The 10,851-nt window shown below is 32.9% G+C and overlaps 1 protein-coding gene across 5 annotated transcripts; it reads left to right on the top strand.

Moving 5' to 3' along the window:
• Positions 1-381: 381 nt before the first annotated feature.
• LOC116775039 (far upstream element-binding protein 3-like) lies at positions 382-9,643 on the top strand. Of its 5 annotated transcripts, none has more exons than XM_032667830.2 (16): positions 382-595; positions 875-987; positions 2,478-2,632; positions 2,949-3,087; positions 3,343-3,469; positions 3,701-3,829; positions 4,423-4,590; positions 5,173-5,303; positions 5,521-5,596; positions 6,095-6,236; positions 6,606-6,766; positions 6,987-7,133; positions 7,356-7,536; positions 7,724-7,878; positions 8,009-8,177; positions 8,778-9,643. In XM_032667830.2, the coding sequence occupies exons 1-15, from the start codon at positions 512-514 to the stop codon at positions 8,174-8,176; spliced, it is 2,076 nt and encodes a 691-aa protein (XP_032523721.1). In that variant the 5' UTR covers positions 382-511; the 3' UTR covers position 8,177; positions 8,778-9,643. The 5 variants fall into 5 exon arrangements, with proteins under 5 accessions (XP_032523721.1, XP_032523719.1, XP_032523720.1 ...); XM_032667828.2 differs by having other exon boundaries at positions 863-987; positions 2,955-3,087; XM_032667829.2 differs by having other exon boundaries at positions 863-987; positions 8,015-8,177.
• The last annotated feature ends 1,208 nt before the right edge of the window (positions 9,644-10,851 follow it).

The following is a 10,851-nucleotide window of genomic DNA, read 5'->3' as shown; positions in this document are numbered from 1 at the left end:
ATTTTCTTTTAATATCTTTGTGCCTTATTCTAACTTAAATATTTTTTATAAAGTAATACTTTGTGGCTATAAGTAATAACAAAACGTAGCAACCCAAAGACAAAATGGAACATCGTGTGTCTAAATTTTGCATAATAATTTGTTTGTTTTAAGTTTTTATTTTGATTATTACCGTTTTTGAAAATTTTCCAATATTAATACATTAAAAATAGAAAATTAAATTGTTTTTGCTTAAACCTCTTTTTTAAAGTAATTATTCGTCTTGTTGACGCGTAAGTTGAAACTGACCAATCGGAACATAGCATCAGATTAACTCATGCAATTTAATTGGTCAGATTGATATTATGTGATATTGCGACATTTTTGACAACGTCTATGAATAAGTTCTTTTGTTTGTGGTCCGCGTCTTCCTTTCAACTTTCTGAGACAACAGTGTAATATATTTTGGATCTTTTGATCCATTTTTAATGGCTGCCTTATTGCGCGGTTGAATGGTTGCTTTAATTTAAACATGAGTGATTATTCTTCTATGGCTACGTTTCAAAATAATAGCCAAACGGGGGGTTTTGCGGCTGCTGTACAACGTGCTAGATTGGTGAGCGGATATGTATAAATTATAATCTGCATGAACGTTACTCTTTGACATATTATCATGATTTTATCGTTATTATTTCATTTTACCCCTCGTAAAGCAATATTCTAATGTCATAGAAATTCTACCCGTTTTATGCAAATATAATTTAATAAAAGTCCACAAAACGGTAACCTACTTTTTGTTAGGCGTTCCGCAATTGTTTTAGTTTTCAGTGTTTTTGCTGGATGTTAATTATTTTGTAAACGATTATCTTGACTATGTTTTAAGGTTGCCGCTAAGATCGAAGGTGGTGGTAGCAAGAGACCTTTAGAAGACGTGTCTGAATCCGGACCAACTCCTAAAAAATTAGCGCCGATTGACCCTTATCCGACTCAACAACAACAAAATATGAGGTATGAATTACACAACTTTATATTAGAAAAACCTTCAAATTTCCTCTAATTATCTTTGAATGGTATAGTAAGGTTAACTAAGATGTATACATCTGTTTATTAAATAAAAATTAATAAGTTGCAAGCCGAAAACATAATTTAAGCTGTAAATTGGTAGTAACTTTTAAAATTTGAAAAACGGCAAAAGGAAGGCAATGTATTAGGGATTCAAATAGCCATTTGAAAATTGCAAGATGTATGGAACTTTTACTATAAATTGAATGATCCTTTACATTACTATAATTTTCCACTTGAGACTTATTAAAATACCTTTACAAAAGATAATTTTGAGTATATTTTCATTCAAAAAGATAAAATTATTACCAAAAAACAGTTTTGGTGAGAAAATGATTATTGTTATCTTTGCCAAGTTGTTATTTAATTAATTAATATGAATAACAAACATTCTCTTCCTTATTTGCTATTCGATATAAAATGTATGGGCTTTTTTTTTACCAAAGTTCGTATATACTGTGGTTAATATGCTACTTGAAATAATGGTTATTAGAAAGTTGTTACCACTTCAACTATTATGAGGTAACTGTAAATATACCCGGTATGAGACTTGTGAGAAAGTTTGATGTCCTAGAATTAAACATATATATATATTTGTGGATTATATTTTTATTTTATAATTTTAATTGAATACTCCAACATCTCACCTTAGTATATCAACTACCTTAGTAAGTATCAAGTATATGAGTAACCCAAGATTGTAAATGCACCGTCTGAGTTATAACAGGAAGCACCTATCATCCCTGAAGACCAGAAAATTGTTGTCCGAATCGTCATGTAACATCAAAATATAGTATCGATGAAACAGCAACAGATGATCCAGTTTTTGTGATCGTATCATTAATGAATTACATTTAGGAATTATATAATTAAATGTCCATCAACTTCTCTATTAGACATATTTGTTTGGTAAAAGAGAGTTAATTTCTTATTATTGATATATATGATAATGGTTGTATATGAGAAACAATACAAAAGCCCAGAGGACATTTGTGCGTCGGCGTCCAGACATTTCTGTATGATCAAACTGAACTGGGTGTTGTGTTTATAGAGCTTACGGTTCCTTGGGAAACCAACATCCCCAAAGATTATGCCATCAAGGTCAATAAGTAATACGAGCTCACTAATGAACTGACTGAATAGGTTCGTCGTAAATTTGTACGCGGTAGAAGTGGGAGCGAGAGGTTTAACAGCTAAATCTCTACAGCCTACTAAAATACTTGGGCCTATCCAGAACTAATATCAATTCATTCTTAGAAAGTACTTCGAAGACAGACTTAGTAGGTTCGTTATAAATTTGATTACCATGGAATGCTGAGAAGTTTCAGTCTCGTCATTAGCACTATTATCAAACAGAAACTTGGTTTAAAAATGGTCCATACATACACATTAACATTAATGTTTACCAATTAACTGTAAGTATTGTTGTATTTTAGTGCGACAGCAGCAGCGGCGGCGGCAGCAGCAGCGGCTGCAGCGCGTATATCCACCGCCCCCCCACCAGCACCCCCATCTGCCCCCCCTAATATGAACATGCCCGACTCGGCCATCAACGAATACATTAGGGTCCCGGATAAAATGGTCGGACTTAGTAAGTTTTGATGAATCTATTACCTTTCTATCATTATTGAATCTGTCATAATTTTAATTGTGTGAATTATTACTGTATTAATTATTTCATTTTAATGTATATATATATATATATATTATATATAATATATATTCATATAGTAATGTCACCGGTATAATGTATTATCATGTGTATATATTTTTCTTATATATATGTATTATAACCGTGTTGTAGATGTTATATCATATAAATAACACAATACATGCATGTACAAACGACACTAACACACAGAAATCCTTCACATGGTGCTACTGAGAAACGAATGCATGTCCTGTAGTCATAGGTCGCGGTGGGGAGCAGATCACCCGTCTGCAAGCGGAGTCTGGCTGCAAGATACAGATGGCACCGGACTCTGGCGGACAACCTGACCGGCTGTGTACACTCACAGGTTCAAGGGAGGCAATCAACAGAGCTAAGTATGTACACACATTATATACATAGTATACACAATACTAACTCATGTTCAGAGAGATATCTCTGAGAGTGAATTTGTATGGAGTTTTAATTAAATTGTCTTGTATGTATTATTATATATATGGTGCTGTGAGTTTAAAGTACTCGCAGAAGATTTTGTTGAAAATTAAATTAATATATGCCTCATATTGAATTTAGTACATTGATGCAACATACACAATAGATTTAATGAAATGTTTACTTGTTTTTGTACACAGAGACTTAGTGAATCAAATCGTGAATCATCGGGGGCGGGAGAACGCTCCTCAACATCAAGACGGGCCTGGGGCTATGCCCCCCATGAACAGGGGCGCCGGTGGCGGCAGCGGAGGCCTGGCTATTACTGTTAGTAAACCTTCTATAAAACATTAATTTGTTACTATCGTTATTTGTATTATGAAATAGTTTTTTCGTATGAAAAAATTATGAATTACTCTTCCACCTCAAACCCACCAACAAAAATATTCATAAGTACTCATTAGTATTTACTAAGAAACAATACCTTAGTCAGTTAAATTTATATATATATACACATACATACATTGTAAGCAATTAATATTAATGATTTCTCTGTAGGAAGAAATTATGTTACCCGGACCCAAAGTTGGTCTGATTATTGGTAAGAATGGAAAAACTATCAAGCAATTACAAGAACAATCCGGAGCCAAAATGGTGGTTATCCAGGAGGGGCCCAACACTGAATATGTAAGTCTACATAAATATACATATATATTAAAAGAAAAAATTTAACAACTTGCCCATATTTTGAACGTCCCATATAATGTATATTAAGAAAATTAACACAATTCTTTGTCTGAATATAAATTTTGACAAATCAGTTAGATTAGTATCACGTGAATCGTAAGAGACATAAATTATAACATCAATAAATAAAAAACACCAGTACTAGATCAAATGTGTTTTATGTCATCACAAACACGATTAACGGAATGAAGAAAAAAATTAAACTAAGCGACTTGTTCAGTATATAATTGTACTCGTTTGAAAAACATTTTAAATTATAATATCAATATAGTGTACAACATATTTACTTACGTACTTACATAATGATCGTACGAAAACATAAATCTTATAAATTTAAATCGTCGGATATAAACGATACTATTACTTGCTAGAATTCGTGAACGCTAAACTTGTAACGTTCAGTATTTAGTTTTAATTTTCAAAGTTGTGGTAATGTTGCTTTACAATTTTTTTTTCTTAACTTCATAAATATCCAATCGAAATATACATGTGATATATACAAACAAACTTATCGTACACATACGGATTCGTAGGAGAAACCCCTCCGTATATCCGGAGATCCGTCCAAAGTGGAGCACGCTAAACAGCTGGTGTACGAACTGCTGGCTGACAAGGAGATGCAACAGGGCGGACAGCAGCGGCAGTATGAGGACGGATATCCACAGGAACAGGGGAACGGACTGGCCACTAACAGCACTGAGGTAGGGTGATGTATTGAAATTACCTGTTGAATAGTTAACATAAAAAGATATTCAAATCAAAAATAACTAATATTAACAGATTACTACGCGTTATATTATTAATTTAAAAAAAGACTACATACTACCGACGTTTAGGTTACTGTGCAGGAACCGTGATCACGGGCAGAATGTATGATATTGGTGCAAAAAAATTAGTTTTAAAAAATTAAAAAAAATAACGCATAGTAATCCGTGAATATTAGTTTCATTTAAATGAATACTCGCGGAAGTGTAAGATCTCATTATAAATTCTATTTTTTATATAAAACAACATATCAGTTTTATGTGTAACAGGTTTTGAAGTTTTTGTAATCTTAAAATTAATCCTAAGAAAATATAGAAGAGATCAGATAATATATATCAGTCGAAGCACTTGTAAAGCGCTTGAAGTGCTTGTAGGAACTGGTGAATGTTGATGTTAAAAATTAAATATTTCTCATATAAATTTTATGTCCTCATAATATAGATCTAAATTTTTTTTTTTTTCTCGATGACACTTATATATTAGTTTAAGTATTACATGTTATTAATACATTTCCATAGGTCCTGGTACCGAAAGTAGCTGTGGGTGTAGTGATCGGTCGTGGTGGGGATATGATCAAGAAAATCCAGGCGGATACGGGCTGCAGAGTGCAGTTCCATCAGGAGAGAGATGACGGTCCAGGGGATAAAAGGTTATATATATATAAGGTTTAAAAGTAAAGTTAATTTAGAAAGTTTGTCTTATTGTAAATCATTCTTAAACATACCTTTAAGGTAGTACTCGTTTCTATTCAACATTTTTCATTATTAAAATAAGAGTTTTGCACATTGTGAAATTCCTATATGAATGCAAGAATAAATGTTTTTTGAACAATATATATTTTATTATAATCTGTGTTATTTCCACAGATGTTACCTACAAGGAAAACCACATCAAGTGGATCAAGCTAGACAAATGATAGAGGATCTCATATCTAGTGTCAATGTAAGTGAAATTTATTAGAGAAAATATACTGTCGACCAGCATAAAATGGACTGTCATTTTGACATCCGTATTTGGAAAATGTATGAACCATTTAATAAAAAAAAATTCAAAAATTCTGTTGCTAAATATATTTAAAAAAAAATCTTTTTTTTTAAGTACATGATTAGTTTTGACTCAATATTGAAAAAATTTTTTTAAAAAATCTCTCTTTATCGATCTTTAACTAAATTAGTTCTTAAAAAAATCCTTAGTAAATTAAGTCGTAATTAATGGCGAAACATACTGAGACACTTTATCAAATAATGATATGAAGAAGAACATTTTCATCTCCCCGGCCCTTTATCACTGCTACAAAGGAACCGAAACTTCGCGATTACGTAGATAATCAGAAAATCATAAAAAAACTCGTAGTATCCGAAAAAATTTATCTCATTCCAACTCTATCAAGCTATTTTATATATATTTGTACCTAATTATTATAATTTTAATAATAAACAGTTGGCGATCCGTTCTGGTCGAGGTCGTAACGCTCAGAGGAACGGCAGCGAGCGAGACTACCCTCAGTGGGAAGGTCAGGGCCAGGAGGTGAGGGTCACGTTCACCGTCTCCAGTGTCAAGTGTGGACTCATTATAGGAAGAGGTATGCATTTTTAAACTATATCCGTCATCAAATAAGGCACAATTCTATTTGATGGCATTCAATTTTTTGCATTTGTTTATTCTCAAGATACTAGTGATTATGTTAATTTGTATATGTTTATGTATAAGTATAGCTGTTACGTAAATGATAGATTTAAATGTCAATAATTGTGATTGATATGCATCCGAGAGCAATATCACTGAGAAATGTTAAAGTTGATAATTTAAACAGAAATTTAATTAATAGAAAATTTATAAGTTATCGTCATAAAAATTTTTCATGATCACAGAATAACATAGAAATCTAAGTTTCAAACTCAATGCTTTAGTAAATATATTTATAATTTACTTGATATATATTATTTCTTAGGTGGTGAAGTAATAAAGCAGATCAATGCACAGTCCGGAGCCCACTGCGAGCTGGACAGACGGGCACAGAACAACGATCGTAATAACAGAGTGTTCTACATAAGGGGACACCCAGACGCTGTGGAGATGTGCAAGAGAATCATTATGGAGAAAGTTGGAATGGTGGGCAGTTATTATTGACATTGGCAGAGTAATCTTAAACTGTAACCTCTTAGTAATAGTCATGAAAAAGAAAATAAAAGTACTATTAATTAAATTGATGTCTTAAAGCACAATAACTTTGCTATAGACATACAAACAAAAACAAAATATATTTAGATATATGTACATATATAGTAATTTATGTAATATGCTAAGTAATTTATTGTATTCTATGTAACAGCCAGTAAATTTCGTCCCGGACAACGGTAATGGCAACACCAGTAGTAATAATAGCGGTAGTGGCGAATACTACGGCCAACCCCCAGCCCCTGGACCGTCAGCGTGGGGTTACAACCCTCATTGGCATCATACGCAGCATCAGCAACAGGTGAGAACACACATGCAACAAGATGTTGATTAATTCGTTGTGAATTATTTTATTTTATATGATTTAATTACATTTGAAAGCTTTTATATATGTATTTTAAAATTCGCAGCCTTTTCAATACTATTTAAAATCAACATAAACCACATGTATCAAAAACAAATCAATATTATAAATTAATTACAACATTCTATGTTAATATTATAACTATTGTGTTTTTCACAGCAACAAGTCCAAATTAACCCGACAACGGGCCAGCCAGACTACTCCCAGCAGTGGATAGACTACTACCGCTCACTGGGTCTGATGCACGAGGCTGAAGCTGTCGAACAACAGGCCAAGCAGCAAAAGCAACAGCAGCAGCAGCAACAGCAGCAACAACAACAGCAGCAGCAACAGCAACAAGGTTCAATAGTAGTGACAATTAGAAATCATTTCAAGTATAGAAATTGTAGTATTTTTAATATTTATACAAAGTTATCAAGTAAAATTACGTGCAAACTTTACTCTTATATTTTTTATCCAAGAATTATAGTTAGAAAAATAATTTAATGCTATATTAAATTATAATGTACTTATTATTATATATACAGGAGGAGGTTCGTCCGGTAGCGGCGCTGGGGGATCCACACCCGGGGCGGGGTCACCGGCACCCGTCGCCGACTACAGCGCACAGTGGGCCGAGTACTACAGGAGCATTGGCAAGACTAAAGAGGCCGAGGCTATCGAGACACAGATCAAACTTAAGGTAAACGGTTGACAAATTTAGAGAGACGAGAGGGAATAAAACTATATAATATAATAGTTTCGGATTTAATACGCATTTAAATTATCTTAACTACATATTCACGACGTTTTACTCAATTCTGTTGTTCCAGCAACAGCAACCAGCAACGAATGTATCTCAACCAGCTCAGGCCACGCCTCCGAACTCTTCGTCTTCTGTCAACAATCAGTACGGACAGTACGGCGGATACCCGCCCGTGTACCCTTACCCTTACCCGTACCCCGGGGTAGATCAACAACAGCATCAACAATGTGAGTAGTGTGAGTGATCCCCTTCATATACTTACTCTATACTTACTCTATATATAAATTAGGATTACATTCTACTTAATATATACTTACACCGACCGCTTACTCAATATCATACATCACGCTTCCTGTTATTATTTATTAAACCATATTTATTTCGTTTATATGAACATTGGAATATATTTTTTAATCTGTGCCTTTCTAAGACGTTTGTTATTTAATCTATACATTCAATGTGTTAAACTAAGCAACAGTCATTGGTATACCATTTATGTCGGCCTAAGAATAAATATTGTAATATTTTATTTATACATACATACATATATATACATATATATATAATTTGGCTTTATCAAGAGCTTTATATGACGTGTTATAGATATCAAAGTTTATCTTGCAGGGATGTCGGTTGTGCATGTCACTTGTATGATAATTTTGCACGTACTGTTATTTATATAAAATGTACCCATGTAACATAAAATGGCCGTCGGGCATATAAAGCTGAATGTGAGTGTGTAGTGTTGCAGATGTAGTCAGCAGTGCCGGGGTCACAGCGACTGTGTTACATTATATCCATGATCTTGCCATGTTCGTTTGTTTGTCTGTTTACAGAGACCAGCCGGCCGTACATCGGAAACTAGAAGATACAACTCCATTTTAGATCGTAAATTTATAATAAGCAACACGTTAAATAATTTACACCCACAATAAATAAACAACGGTATGCCAGTTCGGAAACGGCGCGTCATCGTAATTAATATATAAAAAAATCGACATATCTTTATTTCTTGTGGGTAAGACCGAATATTGTGAGTCATATACATGAGATTATTTTCTACGTCTGATCACTTACAACGCTAACTATCTAGGGCCGTGTGGTATATCGTTTAGCAATGTGTTTGTCTATGCCGGTTTTGATAATGTCGTGCCAGTCTGTCCAGGTTATAACTTAGAATGCCACACTGCCTAAAACCGATGTAACAGAGAGGTCCGGAGCTTATAACAGACAAAAGAAACTGAGAGTATTGAGAAAGAAATACAACGCAGCATCCGGAGATATGAGGTAAATGCACCGACGAGTGAAGTAGCTATCACACACATTGGTACATACTATGTATTACAGAGACGAGGTCGCCAGCACGCCAGTAACAATAACATATATATATAATGATTGTCTAAAAAATATACAATAACCTCAAATCCGTTTAAGAAATGTTTAGTTTTAAGTCTGGGATGTCGCGGACTCTCTCGGCTCATATTACATTAGGTTTTATAGTTACATAATTTAGATATATGTTAATTGAATTAAAAAAAAAAACAACCTAGCTTTGGTAATTAGGCGTATTAAGTGTCGATTGGATATATGATAACTACCTAATATTGTTTACACAATAGGGGCTGATTGAAGAACTATAGTTCGCCGGGTGTTTACCGATTAATTGTATTTAATATTAAGATATAAAGTGTATGTTGATTGACGTGTTCATTTTATTTATAAACTTTTTCTCTCCACAGACCCTTCAGGTAAGTGTCCCTAATATAAACGAGATTAAATGACGATTTTTAATGAATATTATCCGATTATGATTCCCTCTGTTCTGTGCGGTGCTCTGTGTTGAGCTATATATATATTTTCCTCTTATAATACCTTTACCTGATGAAATGTGTTTTTGTGCATTATTGATATTGATATAGTGGTTTTTTTTTTATAATGATTACCTCACTTGTTTATTTTTTATTTGATTATATTTCATATTTATTTTGTACTGTGTCGCCAATTTCATGCAATATATTTTTTTAGTATTAAAAGAAACAGCCAATTGCTGTCGATATTTTATTCCTATGAATTGCGTGTGATACTTTTACTGGACATTATTTTTAATACCGTATAATATTATGTTCAACGTATATTTGAAATGTTGACTATTCATTTTATTGTACTGCAATTATATTTTCATCATATGATGTTTGTCTGCTGTTGTCGGTCTGTTAAAGGTCACAGTGGCTTCCATATAAAATAAAAGCTAATTTAATGACGGTTGATCTTGGATTGGGATGAAATGGTACCTTTGTCGCAGTTGAGCAAAATAACATATCTTAACAACGATATGGCGACGAGTGCTGTTAATGATTTATGGTAAGTTGTATAGTATATAGTAAAAGATGATATCACTGTAATTCGAAATGATTTTGCAACATATATTTTCACACTACTCTTGAATGTGCATAACCTCTTGCGTCGATTATAACATGAGAACGTTCATTACTAATACAACATTAAATATTACATTTATTTAATATTTTGTTACCGCATTTTTACACATGCAAATGAAATTTTTATTTTGTTGGCAATAATATTGATTAAATTATGTCAGATTTGGCGCCATTTTAACCATAGATTATATATATATAGGGGAGGGTTTTAAACATTGCCATATACAATCGAGTCAAAACTATTGAAAATATTATTTAAAAAAAATATTGTTAGCAATAATAGTGTTTGTTAACATTATTTTATTAAACAAAATTGATATTTTCGGGTTGAGGCAAAATATCAACGTTTAATTTCATCGGAGAAAGAACAACGTCCTAATAAAAAGATGAAGCATACTTTGTTGTTTTATTTGATTGAAGTAAAACTAAATATAACTACACGATGACTGACATTTTTTTCCTAAATTTTTCT

The sequence above is a fragment of the Danaus plexippus genome, chromosome 25, assembly GCF_018135715.1.
Source record: "Danaus plexippus chromosome 25, MEX_DaPlex, whole genome shotgun sequence".
Lineage (NCBI taxonomy): Eukaryota > Metazoa > Arthropoda > Insecta > Lepidoptera > Nymphalidae > Danaus > Danaus plexippus.
This window is presented reverse-complemented; position numbering and strand designations above follow the sequence as displayed.